General features: G+C 43.2%; 2 protein-coding genes across 2 annotated transcripts; one reads left to right on the top strand and one right to left on the bottom strand.

Moving 5' to 3' along the window:
• The first annotated feature begins 7,303 nt into the window (after nucleotides 1–7,303).
• On the top strand, nucleotides 7,304–9,566 carry DEFB135 (defensin beta 135). Its single transcript, XM_025393219.1, has 2 exons — nucleotides 7,304–7,367; nucleotides 9,400–9,566. Exons 1-2 carry the CDS (start codon nucleotides 7,304–7,306, stop codon nucleotides 9,564–9,566), a joined length of 231 nt encoding a protein of 76 aa, XP_025249004.1.
• Nucleotides 9,567–18,836: 9,270 nt separating this feature from the next.
• DEFB134 (defensin beta 134) lies at nucleotides 18,837–21,938 on the bottom strand. The gene is made up of 2 exons (XM_025395119.1): nucleotides 21,820–21,938; nucleotides 18,837–19,778 (listed from the first exon to the last, which is right to left on the bottom strand). The coding sequence occupies exons 1-2, from the start codon at nucleotides 21,875–21,877 to the stop codon at nucleotides 19,636–19,638; spliced, it is 201 nt and encodes a 66-aa protein (XP_025250904.1). The 5' UTR covers nucleotides 21,878–21,938; the 3' UTR covers nucleotides 18,837–19,635.

The raw sequence follows: 21,938 nt of genomic DNA, 5'->3' as shown, positions 1-21,938 counted from the left end.
CTATCTATCTATCCATCCTTCTATCTATTTATGAGTCTGTCTCCATCAGAGCCAAATCTTCCCACTTACCTTTTTTTGTGGGTGAGTGTCTTGGCTATTTTTGTTTTTTTCTTTCATTTCCATACAGATTTTAGAATCAGATGGTCAAGTTTCCCCAAACAACAGTTCATTATGCTGTTAGTCTTGATTTTTCTCTTTTGTGATGTACAACCTCCTGAATGCCTGTGGGTTGTTGTATTTGTGGACTGAACACATCTTGTATTCATGTGGTAATGAACACTTTACACGAAATGAAGTTGGAAAAGATTCTACTTCCTAGAGAACAGTGAAAATCCCAAGGACCTGTCTCCCTATCCTATGAATCCCAGAAGATACCAGTGGGTACACAGAGCTCCTATACCTTAACTTCCCTGGTTAATCTCTTGGGCTTAGGGAGCCTGGAAGTGGAGAGGGGTAGTGTCCGGGGCTCTGACCAAGAGCTCCAAGTTTCATAACAGAGCGTAGTAACACAAGGCAGATGATTTAAAGATGACTCACTGCATTTTCCTAGACAATCCTTTTAGAGGATCTTTGTCCTCATACCCAGCCCATTCCTAGAGAGTTCTTGAAGATGCCAACCTTACTGAAGGTCAGGGATACATTCCTATGGCCCTGCTTAACTCACGCCTATCCCTTTAGGTGGAATCACTTACGTCAAAAGGAAGATCAGAGTCAGTGCAAGGAGGTAGCATCTCATGTCTGATGAGGGGATCCCAGAGCCTATAATTTCCAGAAGGAGGTGGGGACACCTCTCCCATTGATCTGGGGGGTCATTGGGGCTGTAGTGTGGCTTTACTTTGCCATATAGAACTGATGGGAGAACCGAGGTGAAGGTTAGAAGTTAGAAGGTGAGAGTAAGAATGACTTCCTATATTGCTTCCCACTACTTAAAAACTGGGGGATTTCAACCCAGAAGAATAAAGGGCCTGAACATAACATTCCTCTGGTTCTTCAGGCTACTGGCAAAGCTGGACTTAAATTCTGGCCCTTCTGAGGCTTGCTTCAGGTATCTCCACTCATTCACCATGTTCCTCTAACTGTATAGTGGGATAGGACTTAGAGTGAGGGTTAAAGCTCCGAGAGATGACTTCAGACCAAAACCCAAGCCCAAACCCGAGCAGGAAGAGTCTGTCTGGTTTCATATACCAGTTACTTAGACATGAAATTAATAAAGAAATTGCTTTCTGCACCTGGGAAAGTTCAGAGAGAAAAATAAGATCTGGTTGTCCCAAGTGATCAAGAAACGCACCTGCCTGGAAGGGACTGTGTAACCAGGTGAATCAATTTATTACCTTTAGTAGGATTTGATTGCGTTTGATTCTTGGTGCATGCAGCAGTGTAGTCTCTGCGTGATTTCTTTGGCTGTGAATAGCATCAGTGGTATCTGTAATTCCTCAGTGGCTTGGCTGCAATTGCTAATGGAAGCTATGGTGAGGCTTTGCAGGGGATAGGGATGCCATGTTGGCCAGTCTTCAAGCCCTGGTTGTGGCAATGATGGACCAAGCATGTCTGACCTTGGGTCACTGGGTGGTATATGTGGGCACCAATGTTAGCAGGTCCAGGTGGGACAACTCCAGGCAGATTTCTTGGTACTGGCAGTGACAGTGGAGGGCTGGATGGGTGGGTAGGTTCTCAGGTCCCTGGGCAGCATGAATGGTGTGAGTGAGGGTAGCAGTGGTGCAGGATAACACTCAGGCTCCCAGGTGCACTTGCTAATGTTAGTGGTGGCTATGATGGGCTTGGCAGGCTAGTCTCTAGGCTCCTAGTTAACACATGTGAGTGGCTGTGGTTGATGTTGTTGGCAGCAGGCTAGGTGGGCCCATCTTCAGGTCCCTAGGAGGAGTGCACAAGGACCAGAGATGGTGGAAAGGATCGGGTAATTCCCAGTCCTCAAATGGGGTGCTCAGTATCTGGGGGCATGATGTCAAGGCCTTGGTGGTGTGCAGAAGTGTAGGCTGCAGTAGGTGGGGCTGAGCGATCTATGGTGGTGAGTGGTTAGGAGTTTAAGCTGGGGGAATCAAGTCCACACTTGTTTTAATATGGGTTTATGGTGTTGTAAAATCAAAGCCATGGAGACCCATTACAAGGCTTTATGACTCCAAGATCAAGTGAGAAGTAAAGTAAGAGTATTGGCAGTAGTGCAAAAAGGAGAATATTCATCTCAAGAGCAATAAGAAATAAAATAAATACTTGATTTTTGTTATCTGTGGAATTTAGAAAGACAAAGGTAGTTAGGATAATTTCCAGGTTTCTGGTTTAAGTTTGTGGGTTCAGTGGTGAAGTTCACTGGAAACACCAGAGGTTTTGGGAGGAAGGATGAGAAGACAATTAGTAATGTTTTGGATAGGTTGAGTCTGAGTTTCCTGTAGGATGTCTAGGTGGAGCAGCCAAGTAGACAGTTGGGAAGTTTAAAAGTGGAACTGAGATTGCATACATAAATTTTAGAATCAATAGTCAAAGAGTCATAAAAATGGATGAATTCAGCAAGAGAGATTCAGAAGAGTAAGAGGAAAATAAGATTGAGGAACAAATCTCACATCAGCATTTGTGGCAAAAAAAGGGGAGGTAGAATTGTGGAAAAGACTTTGACAATGTGCCTGAAAGATACAAAGCAATCCAGGAAGATTGTGATGTGATACAGAACAAGAACACCATCTTAAGAAGCAAATACTTGGAGAGGATGCTGATGTGGTTTGGCTATGTCCCTACCTAAATCTCACCTTGAATTGTAATAGTCCTCAGGTGCCAAGGGCAGGGCCAGGTGGAAGCCATCCTGAAGTGTTTTCCACAGGGCAAATGCATAAATCAATTTCAGTTTTATAAAAGGTCATTTTGGTTACCAAGTGGAGGATAAATGGTAAATATCAAAAAATGATATGGGAGCCATTTAAGAGGCCATTTACTGAGTTTGGTGACAGAGGTGATGGCATGGACGCAGTGGCAGCAGTGGAGATAGAAATTGGCGAGTACGAACTGTATGTTGGAGGCAGAACTGGGAACGTTTGATGAGCAGTTCAATGTGGACGGGGTGAGGGAAAGGCAGTGTCCAGATCATGTCAGGTATTGTTCTGAAAATGGCATGGGGCTGGCAGGAGGTTGGGGCTTCCTTGTCCCCTGGTGTGTGGAGCCTCCAGATTTGTTCTTTTTGCTTAGTCTTGCTTTAGCTATGTGGGCTCTTTTTTTGGTTCCATATACATTTTAGGATTGCTTTTTCTAGTTCTGTGAAGAATGATGGTGGTATTTTGATGGGAATTGTGTGCAAAGTTAAGTGAATTTAAATTCTCTGACATCAATTTTCTCTGTGAAATAGGAAGCCAGAGGTTCTGCTGAGAGTAGGATGGGGGTGGGGAGTGATGAGGGCAAATAGCATCTGAGGTTGACTAGAATATATAAAAAAAAAGAACAACCAAATTTCTAAACTCAGCTTTCCTGTGGAGTCATGTGATGTGTTCTAGTGGCTTTCAGAAGCCTGAGAGCAGAACCAGTTCTATAGATGGCTTTTCTTCTGGGCAAATGTGGTGAAAGAAAAATGAAGAATAATCAGTGTTCTAGAAAAACAGTTGGTTGCTTTGATGTCATTTAGGTCATATAGATTACTCAGGAAGACTGAAGATTAACGCTTGTTAGGGGTTGAATTGTAACCCCATAAAAGATGTTGAAGTCCTAACCTCCATCAGCTGTGAATGCGACCTTAGTTGAAAATAGGGTCTTTACATAGATCAAGTTAAGATGAGGTCATTAGGGCGGACTCTAACTCAATATGACTATGTCCTTATAAGAAGGGCAAAGTTGGACCCAGTCACAGATATAAACAGAGGGAAGACAATGTGAAGACACAGGAGAATACCACCCAGAACCAAGGAATGGAGTGGCTATCGGAAGCCAGGAGGCCTGGAACCGTTCCTTTTCTGACAGCCCTCTGAAAGAATCAACCCTGCCAGCAACATGATCTCAGACTTCTGACCTCTAAAACAATGAGACAACACATTTCTGTCATTTAAGCCACTCGGCTTGTAGTACTTTGTTATGGCAGTCCTACAAAACTCACATTTAAAAAATTTTTTCTTTGAGATGGAGTCTCGCTGTGTCGCCCAGGCTGGAGTGCAGTGGCTGGATCTCAGCTCACTGCAAGCTCCGCCTCCTGGGTTTACACCCTTCTCCTGCCTCAGCCTCCTGAGTAGCTGGGACTACCGGCCCCCGCCACCTCACCTGGCTAGTTTTTTGTATTTTTTAGTAGAGACGGGGTTTCACTGTGTTAGCTAGGATGGTCTCGATCTCCTGACCTCATGATCCGCCCGTCTCGGCCTCCCAAAGTGCTGGGATTACAGGCTTGAGCCACCGCGCCCGGCCACATTTTTTTTTTTTAACAAAAAAATTGCATTTTCTTGATCTGATATCACATGTATGTAAGAACGTGGTCCATACTCTTATTGAGCTTGTAGTCAAGTGGAGGAAGCAAATGTCAAAGAAAAACAAAGGCACAAATATAAAATTCTAATATTCTATATGCTCAGGATGAGAAAGGTTCCTTTGAGAGAGATTTACAAGAGAGAACCTAATTTTTTATTGGGTTTCTTACATTCTGTGGAAGAGACAGATACTGTCCCTCTAAATGAGACTAAATGTTAGGTGAGGATGAGAAGGTGAGTGGTACAGATTTCCAGACTGTGCAAAGAGCACATGTGAAAGCTTTGAGGTTGACATGTTTGAGAATAGTGAAGGTCAGTATGGTGCAATGCAGCGAGAGACAGAACAAATGAGAGGACTTAGGTCGGGGGATAAGCCAGGCACCAGACCAGTATCCACACTAAGAAGTTTCCACTTTAACCCAAAAGGAAGCCATCCTGAAGGGTTTTCCACAGGGCAAATGCATGAATCAATTTCAGTTTTCATAAAAAGGTCATTTTGGTTACCAAGTGGAAGATAAATGGTAAATATCTAAAAATGCTTGGGAACCATTTAAGAGGCCATTTACTGAGTTTAGTGACAGACAGTGATGGCATGGATGCAGTGGCAGCAGTGAAGACAGAAATGGGCAGGTGTGAGAACTGTATGTTGGAGACAGAACTGGGAATGTTTGATGAGTGATTCAATGTGGACCGGGTGAGGGAAAGGCGGTGTCTGGATCATGTCAGGTTTCGTTCCGAAAATTGTGAAGTGGGGCTTACATGTCCTCTGGTGTGTGGAGCCTGGGTCAATGAACAGCCTCCAGTCAGCAAGGCTGCTAGGAAGCAGTGTCCTTAGAGAAGAACCTAGCATTTTGCCGAGACGCAGAGGTGGAAGAGTGTTCTTGGGGAAGACATAAAGTAGAAGCTATGTTGATAGTACAGCCGTGGTTCTGGAGGGCGCAGTGGGAAGGGTTGAGATGGAGACAGAGGGGTTGGTTGGAGAACAGAAGATCAGGACCATGGAGGCTGAGAGAGTGCACATCAGGCTGTGCCTAATACTGCATGTTGGAAAGTGGGTCTCAGGAGAGTCCCTTAGTGCACTTGTGCTTGCTTGATCTTTTCTCTTTGTGCTCCTCAAAACTCAGCTCCTCTGTTCTTTCTCTATTCACTGATTTTCTGCTCTGTAGTTCTTTATGAGTCTTTCACAGATGTGCAATCTCAACCACATCATAAACATCCTGAAACTGGAAAACAAGAGTCCATTGAAATGGCATATATTCGATGCATTCTTGTGAATAAAACAAGGACAGAGAGAGGCAAGCATGTGTTCCTAGTCCTGGCTATTTCACTCTCTAGTTGGAGAAGCAACATCTCTAGTTTTATTTCTTTAAATAGAGAAGGGGGTCTCACTATGTTGCCCATGCTGATCTTGAACGTCTGGCCTCAAGCAATCTTCTCACCTCGGCCTCCCAAAGTGCTGGGATTTCAGGCGCATGTCAACACACCTGGCCAATATCTGTAGTTTTAAATGTCTTCTTCTGTTATATGGGTCTAACAGTTCCTTAAATGTATGTTTTCTAAAGGACTGTCCTCAAGAATTACTTCATTTGGCCTTACAACAAGCCTTCTTGATAGGTGGGACTGATGGCACTGTGCACTCCACCCAGGCTGGAGTGCACAGTGCAATCATGGCTCACTGCAGCCTCAACCTCCTGGGTTCAGGTGATCCTCCCACCTCAGCCTCCTGAGTAGCTAGGACTATAGGCGCTCACTACCATGCCTGGCTAATTTTTGTATTTTTTGTGGAGACGGGGTTTTGCCATGTTGCCCAAGCTGGTTTTGAACTCCTGAGCTCAAGCACTCCACCCCCCTTGGCCTCCCAAAGCATTAGAATTAACAGGTATGAGCAACCGCACCCGGCCAGGTGTACAATCTTCTTCACAAGTGAGGAAACTGATGGTCAGAGAGGTAAAGTAAGTGCTCTATTAAAAGCTTGCCAAGCTACTGCATGCAGAGTCCAGACCAGAAAGACTTTCTGATTCTGGGTTTTGTGTTCTTCATACAATATCAGATAAAGTTGTTGAAAAACTTCAAACACTTCAAAAACTGTCAAATGCTGTCGACCTTTAGTCCCTCCAAGCAAGAATTTTGTCATAAATTCTTTGTATGCCCCCCACTACCGGGCACACAGCATATGCCCAATGGGGAGCAATAAGACTCAGTGTTTTTCCCCAGGTCATGTTGCAGGTGTCATGGGGACTTGCTTTTTCCATGCTATTTTTGAGGAGTTCTTATTTTCCTAAAGAGATTGCAGCTATACCAGAATTGGGCAAGGCCACACTTCAGTACTTCTGTATATAGGAGTCAGGGAAGCCTGCTTGTAAGTCGCGTTGCTACCATTTAGGATCCATGTGAGCTTGGGAAAGTCATTTCTTCCACCAAAGACTCTTTATTTTTGCTTTTAAAATGGAGAGAATCATGCCTACCTGGATTTCATGTGTGTGTAAGGTTGAAAAAAGAAAAAACCTTTTTGTCAACTACATAAGGCAGCCGTATGGTTCTCTGCACACTATAGGCATTTGTTAAGTGGATGTACAATGAAGATACACAGACACCTACACAGCATCCTACCAGGGCCTAGAATAGGGCTGCCTACACAGTGTGCATGCAGTTGCTAGCATGCCTGTGGCACCCAGGAAGTGCACTTTAATGAAGACATGTCATGTTCAAACAGAGAGTTTGCTGATTGGATTGCTCAGTGGAGCAGGCAGTTGTTCTTGTTCCAAAAGGTTCACTAGCCATGCAGCCCCCCATTTTTTCAAAGCTGCATAGAGAGTGACTTTCCCTTGCACTGCAGCTGCTTCTTTGCGATTGGTATGGCCACAAGGAGCGTCCTCTTGGCCCTCGTGGTCCTTGACTTGCTCTTCTATGTTCCACCAGGTAAAACGGAGTCCTCTCCTTGTTGAATTAGGAACAGTAAAGGGAAAAAAGGTGTGAGGTTCTACAAGAGTGAGAAAAAGGCAGGACTTGGACACAGGAAGCTGCAACAGGGAGGAAGGTGAGCAGAGATGGACATGCTGGGCTGGTCCAGAGAATGAAGAAAAGATCCAAAGGACATAGAACAGGAGGTGGCTCTCTTCAGAAAAGAAACTGGTTATGGATTTTGCTCTGGGGAGTTGGTGAAGTTTGAGGGGAAGGCTGGACTGTTGGTATTGGCAGAAGTAGGGCAGAGCAAAAAGATGAGACTTTCAAAGAACAGGGAGGACTTGGGGGTGAGAAGGAGGCTGTTCTTTGAGGACTCTTAGAACTTGTCTTCCACAGTCAGCCACCCATGTTATTTTTCACTCATTTGGAAGCCAAGGTAAATTTTATACTGAGCAGACTCCACAGACACAGCTGGTTAAGATGTATTACATTAACTTATAGCATGATGAGGTCCTATGAAACATCAGTTTGAGAGGTCAGAATTTACATTCTCTGGACAGAAGCCAGCAACTTGGTGATAATGAGAAGAGTCTACTTCAGTCACTAAAGTGTAGGTTCTCAAAACTGTTTTGCTTGTGGTTTTCTGGGATCAGCAGAGAGCCCCTACCCATTGCCTCAAACCTTCATATATAAAGTGTATCACTCAAGGACCAAGTGTGAAGTGTTTAAAAGACAGATATGAGGCTGGGCACGGTGGGTCACGCCTGCAATCCAAGCACTTTGGGAGGCTGAGTCGAGTGGATCACCTGAGGTCAGGAGTTCGAGACCACTCTAGCCAACGTGGTGAAACCCCTTCTCCACTAAAAATACAAAATTAGCCGGGCGTGGTGGCGTGTGCCTGTCCCAGCTACTCGGGAAGCTGAGACAAGAGGATTGTTTGAACCTGGGAGGCGGAGGTTGCAGTGAGCTGAGATGGTGCCATTGCACTCCATCTCAAAAAAAAAAAAAAAGAAAAAGAAAATGAAGATAGATACGAACAAGGACCATGTTGAGATGAGGGCTGATGTCCCGCATAGTGGGATCTCTGGACACTTTGCAATGTGTCTCTACTGGACTCTTTGTCCCCAGAAAGGTGCCTGAGGTCTAGCGAGCGCACGGTGGGCAAGTTTGCCTGCTAATGGCCCTTGACCATACCATATTGATTATTTTCACACGACAAAGGCTCAATCTATGGACTCATAGAGGCACCTGGGTGGAGAAACTGATAAGACTTAGCATGCAAGAGTAGATGATTCAGTAGGGGCAACTCAGGGCCACCCTTATCCTCTTAAACTGCCTTCCTATTACCCCTCCTCCACCCTTTGGTTTCCAGAGGCTCCCAGTTCTTAAGGTGTAGAAAAATTACTAGCAATACATTTCTATATTTGTCTCAGGTATTTCAAACCATCTCACACTCATGCTCCCATGGGTGCAAAGTAACTTACAGCATGATGAGCTGCAAAGTACCCATGGGAGAATGGGTACTTCTTAAGTACCTTGTGATGAAGCACTTGACAAAAAGTCATGCAGAATGTTACTGGGGAATACAGGGATAGAACTGTAGGCTTCTAAAATTCCAGTTCAGGGATCTTTCTTTCTTTATGCTGATACTTTGAGAATCACAAACTGCCTCAGGTAGCTATTCCAGACCCTGCATGCCTCCTGGTATGGGACTTCCACAGGCTCCTGGGATGACTTTGATGTCTGAATGTTCTTTCTGAAGCAAATAGTCTCAAGCTGAAGATGTTGGGTCCTGTTAACTCCACATAGTTGATCAGTAATTCATGTAACTCATTGTGGGTTCATATAATGGCTTATAATAGGGCCCCTGGAAAACAAGGTAAGAGCAACTGAAAAGGGGCATCCAGCTATAAAATGTCTTGAGTATCTTTGATCATGTCTAATTCATCATTAAAAAGTGAAAAGTATGGTCTGAAGTCTAATTTATCCACGGCAACATGACACTGCAGGACACTAACTGTGCATTAACCTTTGTTTCTCTTGGTAGGTAGAAGTGGACCCAACGTCTACATACAAAAACTCTTTGCTTCATGTTGGCGACTGCGGGGTTCTTGCAGGCAAAAATGTTTAAAAAAAGAAGAATATCATATTTTGTGTGATACTACACGTTTATGCTGTGTAAACCCACAACATTTACCTATACTGACTGGGTAATAGTTGTGAGTACCTGAAAGCTGTTGCTGATTTCCTCTGGGAACCCAGATCCCCCTCAGTTGCACCATTCGATTAAAACAATGGCTTTAGCCTATCAGTGTTCCCATGTCTGCTGTATTTCTCTCTATTGTCTCTCCTACAGAAATACTCTAATTCCCTGTGTTTAGTACTTTTTCTTTTTATTAATTTATCACTTCTTAAAAGTCTCTTAAGAACCTTTTGAAGTATAACATACAATTAAAACATGTACAAATCATGACTAAACATCATCCTGATGAATTGCACAAATTTAACACACCCATGTAACCAGCACCCTGCCCCCAAAAAGAATATTACAACATCCCAGGCACTACCAGTCACTACTACACACAAAATAATTCCTAGTCTGACTTTTAATAGGAAGGTCCTGACATCTATTTTTGAACTTTATATAAATGGAATTGTAGGTATTCCTTTGTGTCTGGCTTCTTCTACACTACACTACTTTTGTGAAGTTTATTAATCTGTTTCATGTAATTGTAGTTTATGCTTCTCAATGGCACATTGTATTACACTGGGAAAGATATTACAATTTATTTGAATATTCTAAGTGAAGATGGTCTTATTTGTAGTTTCCAGTTTTTGCTTTTATAAATAGGGTTGTGGTGCAGGCATTTCTGTGGGGGTTATATAACTAGGAGAGAAATTGCTAGGGCACAGGCTATGCATACATTCAGTTTTAGTAAATACATGGCATCTGATTGTCTTCCAAATTGGTTGTACCAATTTATACTCTCATCCACAATGTCTGAGCATTCTTGTTGCTTTACATTCTTGTCCACATCTAGTATTTTACACCTTTAAAAAAATATTCTAGGGAGTATACAGTGATGACATATGGAGTTTAATTTGTGTTGCATGGATGACTAATGAAGCTGAGCACCTTTTCAGATGTTTATTGGCCTAAGATATCCTTATTTGTGATACGACCCTTCAAGACGTTTGCCCACTTTTCTATTGGATTGTCTAACTTGGGAACCTACTAAGGAACACTCGTGGTTTGATGTTGAAAACAATGAAGCGAAAGTCATATTGAAAATAAATTGAAATATTGGGTATGTTATAGTTTGCAATGGACGAAGACGTTTTGTGCTGTTTAGGATGACCAGGCCACAAAAATGTTTGTATCCTTGAAAAATTAAGAATACTTTTCCCAAATGGTGGATTAGAGGAACTGCTAGCATACCTCTCCCACTTGGAAGGACAAAATGGTGTGTACAGATTCACACTGTGAACTGTTTTTCAAGAAGCAACGCAATAACGGAACAGGAAAACCACAGGAATCTATTGATGTTTTGAAGGAAGCAGGAGGCTGCAGCCTACACTGAGTCAGGCGAAGGGCTGCGAGTCCCCTGAGTGTGAGAGAGGGAATTTGCCTCTGCGATATACACCCCCACCAGGGATCCTGAAAGTCCAGGACACAAGGTGGGCGTGCTGAGGGGGAAGCCCTAACCCGACCTAACGCAGGAACCGACTTGGGGAGGGTTATGGAATATAAAGTATTCCATACTTTCAGGGGGAGACCCTTGCATGCACTTCCAGATCCCAGCGTGGACTGAGTGCAGCCATTCCTTACCGTTCCTCCAAGGAGGCCTTGCGGCCAGCTACGAAGTTCAGGCGCTGGCTGCAGGTTGAAAGAAGCTCCCAACGGGGTTACAATACAACCTCGGGTGGGGACGAACTTCCTTGGCCAGGGCCAGGGCGGGGGAGGGTGAAAAGTGGGCTGCAAGTGCAGGAGCCACAGGTGCAGGAGTTGTGGGTGCAGAAACTGCAATCGCAGGAGCCACGGGGGCACGCCGGCTTTGCAGCGGGCAGGGAGGGGCGTGGCCTGAACGCCCGGACTGCGGTCTCTGCGGGGAAAGCTTATGGCTCCCGGCAGGCGCCAGTTCTGATTACAGGCTGACTGGAACTCAGCTCGCTGCTTTCAGTGGAACACCGTGGGAGTGGATCTGCCTTGCCAAGTGGGTAGGAACTGTGGATTTTACCACCGCCCGCTACTCCCTACCCCTTGCACAGACTCTTCTATGGAGCAGGGGCAGCAATGCTCCTCTCTGAAACATCAACCCAGTAGCCTGAGATCCGCTCCCATCCCCCAACACCCATAGAAGTTCCTGCTTTTTCTGCACATGGAGACCAGTGTGCAAGCCCGCCCGACCCAGCCCCTACCTAGCTTTGCCCCGCCACCCGCCCTGGTAACTCAACGCAAAGCACAGTCTCTTGGGAGCTACATGGCCCCACCCATGTCCGGAGAAACCAGAGTATCTCCCTCTGGGCAACACGAGGCAAGCAAAAATCCCACTGCTCTACCGCAGCTGCTGCTGTTTTGCAAGCGCCACCTCCTGGCTGGAGGCCAACCGACACAGTCCGTGACAGTATCTCCTGGTAGATCAACATTGCACCCAGGAAGGAGAAAACTGCTATGGGATCTCAGTTATCACCACTGCCTGCACCACTCTGGCTAACCAGGAGGTCCTGAGTCTGTCCACATGACCAGTTCATTACTACTGTAACCCGCATTCAAGAAAGCCAACTCACTAAGGCTATCAATAACCAAGGAATTTCACAGAGTCTGTGTCACAACCTTGCCACCACCATTAGACCTGGTGTTGCTACCCACTGATCCCTTGGAGACATTCCCCAACACCAGCCTGGAGTGTGCCAACTTCTCTGGGCAGCTAGACCCAGAGGAACAACAACACTCACAGTAATCTGGCTCCCAGGGACTCCCACTCCCAGGGACTCCCACTGCACCACATCAAGGGAACACCCTGTAGGACAAAAGAATCCAGGCGCAGGCCTTGAGCACCAGATGGAAGGCTTCCTTCAGTAGAGGCACAGTTGAAGTGTTGGGCTCAGCAGGGAAGGTCTTCAGCTCTATCCCAACAGTCAGACAGCTCTGGTGCGCGTGAAGGGTCTTGGAGAAAAGGAGGTCTTTCTCATGTTGTCCACCACCATAGGCACAGTTGGGCTTCTCCCATGGGAGCTTAGTGTGGGTGCAACTACAGACAGTCTTCCTGGAACACATCCCCACAGGAGGAGCACCCTCTAGGTTCAAGGTTGCATGAGAGGCAGAGCCATAATTCCTTTCTATTTGGAATATCAACATTCCTACAGATGAAAAAAGGTCATAAAAAAGGCCTGTCAGTCAGCTCCTGAAGAGCAGGAACACTGGGACAGGAGCATGCCTGAGAGGTGGGTAACTTTCCTGGTGATCTGGCAGCAGGGCTGAGGTGGCTCCAACCCTTCCCCCAGTAAGACCCCAGTTTAACTCACTGAGAGTTCCTCCAGCCTCCTCTGTCAAGCCTGGGACATCATTCACTCACCTGCTTTAGCCACAACTGGTTCCTACCCAGGGACACCTCCCCTACTGGCCTGAAGCCTGAACCATCAAATTAGTAAATAAAATACTGGGGGAAAATAAGTAAATAAATAAGTACACACTATGGGGGAATGGGATAAGCTTTAAGAGACCATTCCAACCCCGTAGGACATAGTGAACTTGCTCACACACTGAGCACAATGCTACTACAACTAGCATATAAGAAAACCATCATACAAAGACTCTCTGTAACCAAGGGTCTTCACCCCCTAAAGCACCAAGAACTGAATTAGGCTATAATTAACTATAAGAATTAAAGTTTCATCCTTAAGGGGAAAAAAGAAATTTAAGAACAAACAAGCAGATAAGAGAAACACAGTCATATCAAACATAAATTCAAGAATAATGAGAAGAAATAGTCGATCCAAATGAGAAGGAACCAGAAAAATAACTCTAGCAATATGACAAAACAAGGTGCTATAACACACCTAAAAGATCACACTAGCTCTCCAGCAATGGACTCAAGCCAAGATGAAATCTTTGAAATACCAGATAAGAAATATGAAGATTATTAAGCTACTCAAGAAGATATTGGAGAAAAGTGAAAACCATCTTAAAGAAATTTAAAAATCAGTTCAGGATTTGAATGAAAAATTTTCCAGAGAGATAGATATCATCAAGAAAAAAACAACTGGAACTTCTGGAAATGAAAGACACACTGAGGGAATTACAAAATACAGTGGAAAGTTTTAACAATAAACCAGAACATGTAGAATAAAGAATTTCAGAGCTCAAAAACAAGGTTTTTGAATTAACCCAATCAGACAAATAAAGAAAAATAATAAAAAGAAATGAACAAAGTCTCTAAGAAGTATGGGATTATGTAAAATGGCCAAACCTAAGAATTATTGGTGTTCCTGGGGAAGGAGAGAAAATAACAAGTCTGGAAAACCTATTTTAGGGAATAATTGAGGAAAACTTCCCTGGCCTGCCTGGAGATCTAGATATGCAATTCCAAGAAGCTCAAAGAACTCCTAGAAAATTCATTATATGTTCACTAAGGTATATAGTCATCAGGCTATCTAAAGTTGACATGAAGGAAATAATTCTAAGAGCAGTAAGAAAAAAGCAGCAATTAAATTACAAACAAAAACCTATCAGACTAACAGCAGACTTCTCAGCAGAAACCTTAGAAGCCAGAGGGGATTGGGGTCATATCTTCAACCTCCTTAAACAGAACAACTGTCAGCCAAGAATTATGTATCCTGCAAAACTAAGTTTCATAAATGGAGAAATAAAGTTATTTTCAGACAAACAAATGCTGAGGGAATTTGTCACTTCCAAATCAGCACTCCAAGAACTGCTATAAGGAGTTCTAAACTTTGAAACAAAAGCTCAGTATACATCAAAATAGAACTTCTTGAGAACTGAAAACTCACAGGCCTGTGAAACAGTAACACAATGAAAAAAACATATGTAGATAATAACATGATGAAAAAAACAGCACTTCATATTTCAATATTAACATTGAATGTAAATGGCCTAAATGCTCCACTTGAAAGATATAGAATGGGAGAATGGATTAAAAGATCACAATCCAAATATCCACTGTCTTCAAGGGACTCATCTAACACAGAAGGATTCATACACACTCAAGGTAAAAGGGTGGGAAAAGGTATTCCATGCAAATGGGAATCAAAAGAGAGCAGGAGTAGCTATTCTTATATCAGGCAATGATGGGAAGGTGGGAGGTGTTGCCGATCCCTTATTATATCTTCCTCCCTTTGGAGTTTAGACACAACTGACCAGCATTAACATTAAAATAGTGATCTCAAGGCTGAGAAAACAGACTGTGGCAATAAGATGCCAAATTCCAACCTGAATCTGGTATAACATCACATGATAGATAGTGGGCCCCAGAGAAAATAAAAGTATTTTACCCTGAATTACATTTATTTGACATATTTTGAAATAGCCCTGCAAAACTGTCTCTTTTTGGGGAAATTTACATTCTGTAGAGAATCTCTTTCCCTTATGAGGGCTCTTCAGGAGAGTCTGACACTTTTTAACCCATTGCCCATTCAGAAAAAAAAAAGTGCAGCTTGCCAGTGCTCATATGATTTTATATAACATGCTTTTTGAAGCTGATGCAAATCTTGCTGATTTTCAATGTGAAAATAAAATATAAAAACTGTTCTTGGAGTCATTTCTAAACAGAACTTGTCTCTAATCCTAATGCAACAGAAATGTATGTGTTGCATTAGGATTAGAGACAGTAATATTCTCAGGGCAAACAGGAAATGGGTTAAGGTCCAATAAGAGATATTCACTTCTTTTCTCTCTGAAGGCTGCAAACTAGAGGCTTCATCTACATGACAGGGACCTTGGCTTCCACAATCCCACCCACTCCCTCCCACCTTACCTTACCTTAAATTAACTCAGGCTGACTTCAACTCTTTAGGCAGAGCTTAACTCCTTCATCCAAATGCCACCCAGGACATCTCTGAATCCACCTATGACCTGGAAGCTCACCTCTGCCTCCTTTGAGATGTCCTGCTTTTCTGGGCTGAACCAATGTATATCTTACATGCATTGATTTATGTCTTTCCTTGTAACTTCTGTCTCCCTAAAGTGCATACAATTAAGCTGTAACCCAACTACCTTGGGCACATGTCCTCAGCACCTCCTGAGGCTGTGTCATTGGCCATGGTTCTTAACTTTGACAAAAGAAACCTCTAAATTGACTGGTTAAAATTCGAATAATTTTAGCAGGTGCCAATGTCTAGGGAATATCCCTGATTGCCTGGTCCTTGGGTGATTAGGGTGAGTGGATAGGGTCCCATAGTATGAAGGCCTGATAAAGGAGGTGGTTGAGGTGTGGACTGTGAATTGGTTTGTTTGAAAAACACACTGTGGGCAAGTAGGTTTGAAAAGTATACTGTCTCTAGGAATTGGCTAACTCTGCGAGTGGCAGACCCTCCAGGTTCAACAAGGCTTCAGATGTCAAATTATCAGAATACAAAAAATATAAGATGCTCTCTCTGCCTTTTAGAACTGCTGTAGCAAAATTTCTTAGTTGGGGTGGCTTAGAAACAATAGAACTTTATTTCACCTTTCTAGAGCTGGGAAGTTTAAGATGAAGGCACTGGCAGATTTGGCTTCTGGTGAAGACCCTCTTCCTGGTTCATAGATGGTGGCTTCTTACTGTGTCCTCACATGTGGAAGGGATTTGGGATCTCTCTGGGGACTCTTTTATAATAAGGGCACCAGGGCAGGCGCGGTGGCTCAGGCCTGTAATCCTGGCACTTTGGGAGGCTGAGGAGTGCAGATTGCCTGAGCTCAGAAGTTTGAGACCATACTGGGCAACATGGTGAAACCCTGTCTCTACTAAATTACAAAAAAATTAGCCAGGCGTGGTGGCATGCACCTGTTGTCCCAGCTACTTGGGAAGCTGAGGCAGGAGAATTGCTGGAACCTGGGAGATGGAGGTTGCAGTCAGCCGAGATTGAGCCACTGTACTCCAGCCTAGGCAACAGAACAAGACTCCGTCTCCAATAAATAAATAATAAATAAATAAATAGGGCACCAGATCCATTTATAGAAGCAGAGAGTAGAATGGTGGTTGTCAGGGGTTGGATGTGGGTTAAATGGGATGATATTTGTCAAATAGTACAAACTTTCAGCTGTAAGATGAATATGTTCTGGGGATAAAATGTATGGCATGGTGACTATAGTTAATAATACTGTATTGTTTGCTTGAAATTTGTTAAGAAAATAAATTTTAAGTGTCCTCTTCCCTACAAATGGTAACTATGGGTGGTAAGGGATGTGCTATTTAATTTGATTGTCGTAATCATTACACAGTGCATATGTATATTAAGCCATGTCCTGCACCTTGAATATATAATTTTTATTTGTCAATCATACCTCAATAAAACTGGAAAAAATGTCAAAAATTAGCTCTAAGTAAAAATGAGTTTCCCTAAAGACAGAGCTTGTTCTTACCCTCGAGGCTTCTCAGAATCTCTATTACAAATTCTAGACATTCCAGATAAATTCTAGATGTTGCTTTTAGACAATGCAGTTTTCACTACTGAATGAGTAAGATTTCAGGGAGCGATATTCAGAAAGAATTTTGAAGACAGTTTGCTTCATATTGTGACGAATCCCTTCCCCATTTTGTTTCTATACAGATGGATTTGGTAAATACTTACATTATTTTTTAAAAAGGTTTCATCTTGGAATTGGGTTTCTTTTGGAAGTGTCAATGTACAGAGACTAACCAAAGTTAGTGAATATCTGTTCAGGTTCCGTTAGCAAAGCTGGAGGGTGTGCATATAACATACACACTTTCTCTCAAAAGAATAACGTTTGCAGCTACCTTGGTTGTTACAGAGTTCATTTCCTGACAGGGTATATGGCTTGTCAATGGTAAGGTGAAGGCAGTGCAGGATTAGCAAATTTCTGTGCGAAGGAGCAGGGAGGTGGGATATGCCGGTTTAATATTGGCTAGTGCGAATAATAGAGCAGAGTCTGAGGCATAGAGATTGCCTGGCCCTGATGTAATAGCCTTATTTTGATATCTTGTAGCAGTGGAAAGTTCTGTCCATGCAGGACTTAACCAGATTCCAGAGAGTACTTTCTAGCATAGAAACGTAGACTCTCTCCCTGGCTTTGGGGACCAGCTTTCTAATTAGTCTGTAAAGTGTCGTTACACCTCATTCTTGAGATTGTCAGCAGGCTAGATTGTTTTCAGGTTTCTCTTTTTTTTTTTTTTTTTTGAGACGGAGTCTCGCTCTGTCGCCCAGGCTGGAGTGCAGTGGCCGGATCTCAGCTCACTGCAAGCTCCGCCTCCCGGGTTCACGCCATTCTCCTGCCTCAGCCTCCCGAGTAGCTGGGACTACAGGCGCCCGCCACATCGCCCGGCTAGTTTTTTGTATTTTTTTTTAGTAGAGACGGGGTTTCACCGTGTTAGCCAGGATGGTCTCGATCTCCTGACCTCGTGATCCGCCCGTCTCGGCCTCCCAAAGTGCTGGGATTACAGGCTTGAGCCACCGCGCCCGGCCTCAGGTTTCTCTTTATCTGTATGTGTAGAGAACTTGCACCCAACTAGGAGGAGTGGGATGAAAAGCAAGCCTAAGGCTGTCCAGGATGTTATGAGGCCAAAGTTTCAGAGGATTTGGTGCTCTTCAGGTAGGGACCCCTCTGCCTCTCTCAGAGTCTGACAGTTTTCCTGGCCGTGTCTGGATGCATTATTTACTCTGCACACTTAGTAACCATAGCTACAATTCCAGGCCATCTCTGATCCCATTCAATTTTAACCAAACTTCTCTACAGTCTACATAGGGAGTCTGGGCCTCTGAGAGGAATCATTCTACTGGATTTTTAGTATCTTCCTCTCCCAAGACACCAACACTGAATTTACTCAAAGGTTGGACATTTGCTGGAAGTACAGAACTCCTTACAACCCCTCATGCTTTTTCACCCTCTGTTCTCTTTTCATCCCTTCCCAGCAGCCATGTGTGGTTGGGCAGGCAGTACTGTCATCTCAGCCCCGGAACTAAGACGCTGTATCCTTATCCTTCTACCAGATCAGCAACTGGCTATTGTGGCAAGAGCCCCACACTCTCACTCCCACATCATTAGAGAGCCTGAGCTGTATCCAGCACTGAAGATCATGAAAGTTGCTCCACAACCAGAATCTACTCTCCTTTGCCACCCACTCTTTATCCTGAGCAGCAGATACAGAACTCACACATTCATGCATCCATTAGCGTGAATGTTGTTGAAAAATCAGGCAAGAATTCGCCAGTGTAGCCAGTAGGGCCAGCAGCACCACGACACAAGTTGCTACGTTTTCCTGTTACACCTTCATAAAGTTGACTGGTAAAGAAAACCATGAGTCCAAATGGATTTAGGCAGTTTATTAGTTACACATATGGCAAAGCAAGATCAACATGGTGTTAGCTCTTAAGCCACAGGATGACACCCATCCAGAGGGGTCAGATGATGGGTGGCAGAGGTTGGTTGCTAAGGAACCAACACTAAACCACAGGACCGCAGTCTTATAGCCTGTAGCTGAACCCTGGGGGCTCAGGTGGGAAGTTCCATTGCTCAACTGAAACTAGGGAGGTGGATAAGAAATTACCCTGTGCCAGCCCATCACAAGATGGCCTTTCTTCTTCTGTTTCAAAGGAACTTCAGGGTCAGACTCAGTCCAGACTTGGGCCAGCCTATAGTTAAGCCCTGCCTATGTAGTTTATGTGAGAGATGTACAAGGTTGTCAGAAGGCCATGGCAAATCTGCTTCTCTAAAGTCAGGAATTTCACAGAAATGGGAAATGGGAAGCTGAAGAGAAGGTAGGACATGACTTAGGTGTCAAAAGTTGTTTCTCTTGAAGCCTCTCTAAACAATAAGAATATCCTCTATGATTAGAGGGAGAAACAGGTGCTGATGAGCACACTGGACATCACTTTGAAGTGAGAAAATATCTTCTACATTGTTTTTCTGAAAAATCTAGCTCTTTTAAAGAAGGTTACAGCTCAGCTCTTTAAATTTAAGACCATAAGAGTCTGCTGGCTTATAAAAATGCTAAAAACCAGTAGTCATGGACACAACATGGTGTCACAGTTTGGTCTAAATTCCCTGGTTTTGTGAAAGATGGCAGTATCAAGGGCCTTCAGGATAGTGTCCATTAGCTGGTTTCTCATGTCAGGGTGCAGGATTTCCTGTGACACAGCACTCCAGCTGAAACATACAGTAGGCAACTAACATTTCACTCTCATAGCATTCAAGTCTGCAGATGCCATTTTTATAGCATTTCTTGTGTATTTCTGATGGTAATGAATTTATACCTGGAAGGAAAATTAATAGAAAGATAATTCACTACAGGCCTTTTTGGACCATAAAGTTACTAGTCCCTCAATTTTTATCCAAGTGGATTCTAAGGAGATTTGGTTATGATAATTGATCCTGTAACTGAAAAAATTAATTAGTGGTAGGGGCTGAATTGTGTCACCCCAAAATTCATATGCTGAAACCCTAATCCCTGATGTGACTGTCTTTGGAGATAGGGCCTTCAGGAAGTAATGTAAGTTAAATGAGGTCATGATGGTGGAGCCCTAATCCAATAAGATTGATAGGTTAATCCAATAGGATTGATGGTCTTGTTAGTGAAGGTCACAGCAAAAAGATGGCCATCTACAAGCTTGGAAGCAAGCCCTCATCAGAAATGGAATCAGCTAGCACCTGGATCTTGGTTTTCCCATCTTCTGGAACTATGAGAAAATAAATTTTGTCTAAGCCACAGTCTGCGGAATTTTGTTATGGCAGCCCAAGCTGACTAAAACAACTAATAACTTGGAAGTTTCCCTTAATTGATCAATGAATAAAACCCAAACAATCAAGCTAACTATTCACATAGTCATTCACTCATTATTTTTTAAATAATTACTTACTCATTATTATTCATAAACCAATTTTTATAAATCCTGTGAATCAAGGACAGTTGGGGTACAGATTTGAGTATGATATAGACCCTAACCTCAGTGAATTTCCATTCTAGACAAAAAGAGAAGAAATACAAAATATCTCTGAGAGACAAAATCATGACAAGTGCAATGATGTATTTGCAACGTGGAATGGTCTTGTGAGTTTGGAGGAGGATGAAATCAATTCTGAAGATTTAAGAAGTCTTATTGAAGCTCAAGAAATCTGTAGAAGTTTTGAGCAAACACACACCCTATCTGAGTCATAATGACTTGAAGGATAATTGTCCTACAGGAACAAGAAGGGATCAGTGTTACTTAGTTGGCAAGACAGAAGCCCTAGAGGACAATCTGTAACACCTTTGGGAAGATGAAATATAACAGTCTATAAAATGAGACAAGAAATTTCTATGGAAATGACAAGTTAGGAGAATGCAAAAGGAACTGAAAGAATATTGCACACTAGATGGGGTTCTTTGTCTGGAGGCTACAAATCCATTGCCATAAACCATGGTGGAATTGGTTCCATCAACAACTTTAAGAGGCCGTGATCCCATGAATTCTTAAATTTAGTCTGGTGAGTCACATGACCTGAACATCTAATTCATTTGCCTGGAGAATACTTCAGTCCGTCTAGGTAGAAGAACCAATCTGACTGCACTAATTCAGTAACACTGAGTGAGAAGAATGTTCAAGGTGAGATTTCTAAAGTCAGAAAGGATATGGTGAAGCTAGAGCACAGGGCCACTCGGCTCCCTGGCTGCTCTCATCTGATCAGGCATTTCTTCTATCACAGAAAGCTCAGTGATTCTCTTGAAACTAGAAGTTCTAAATCTGTTTCCTCATGTAACTAATAGATGCACAAATAGTAAATTAACTGTAGGAAATTTCAGTATATTAGAAAATGAACAAATTGTGTTCACTGTTCTCTGGTTTTGACTATTAGATACATTCTTGAATTAGAGACAAAATACAGCAGGAAAATAGGATGGGCATTACTGATGAAAATACAATGATAGCTCTCATGAGCCAGGTACTTTTCATATTATGTATAGACATATTCCATACATGATCTGATTTAATCCTTGTAAGACTCTTCATTTCCATTTTTTAAAGGAAGAAACTAAGGCTCATTGGTGCTGATCAATTCAACCAAAAAAGAAAAACATAAAATAAAATAAAAAAGAAACTAAGGCTCAGAGAAGCTTAGACCTTTGTCCAAAGTTATATAGTTAACAAGTTGGAGAGCCAGATTCAAGCCCAGGTCTTGCTGACATCAAAACTGGTTGATGCTTTTTTCTACTTTGAAAATTAAAGGGACCATGGGAGGAGTATGTTTATTGGGTTGTTTAGTGGAATTGTTTTTCTATATGAAGCACCCGTACCCCCCAAAATATGCCAGTTTTACCTGCCAGCACTGGATCCCAAAGGAAAAGAAAGACAAGCATAATGAGGAGAGGCTTCATGGCCGGGAGCTTCTGTTGCGGAGGCTAGTGGCAGGGTCTGACATTGGCTGTCAGGGAATAG

The sequence above is a fragment of the Theropithecus gelada genome, chromosome 8 (assembly GCF_003255815.1).
Source record: "Theropithecus gelada isolate Dixy chromosome 8, Tgel_1.0, whole genome shotgun sequence".
Lineage (NCBI taxonomy): Eukaryota > Metazoa > Chordata > Mammalia > Primates > Cercopithecidae > Theropithecus > Theropithecus gelada.
This window is presented reverse-complemented; position numbering and strand designations above follow the sequence as displayed.

Coding starts and splice junctions, on each gene's coding strand:
- DEFB135 (XM_025393219.1), top strand. CDS start 7,304: ATGGCCACAAGGAGCGTCCTCTTGGCCCTCGTGGTCCTTGACTTGCTC. Junction 7,368..9,399: donor GCTCTTCTATGTTCCACCAG/GTAAAACGGAGT, acceptor TTCTCTTGGTAG/GTAGAAGTGGACCCAACGTC.
- DEFB134 (XM_025395119.1), bottom strand. CDS start 21,877: ATGAAGCCTCTCCTCATTATGCTTGTCTTTCTTTTCCTTTGGGATCCA. Junction 19,779..21,819: donor TTGGGATCCAGTGCTGGCAG/GTAAAACTGGCA, acceptor TTTTCCTTCCAG/GTATAAATTCATTACCATCA.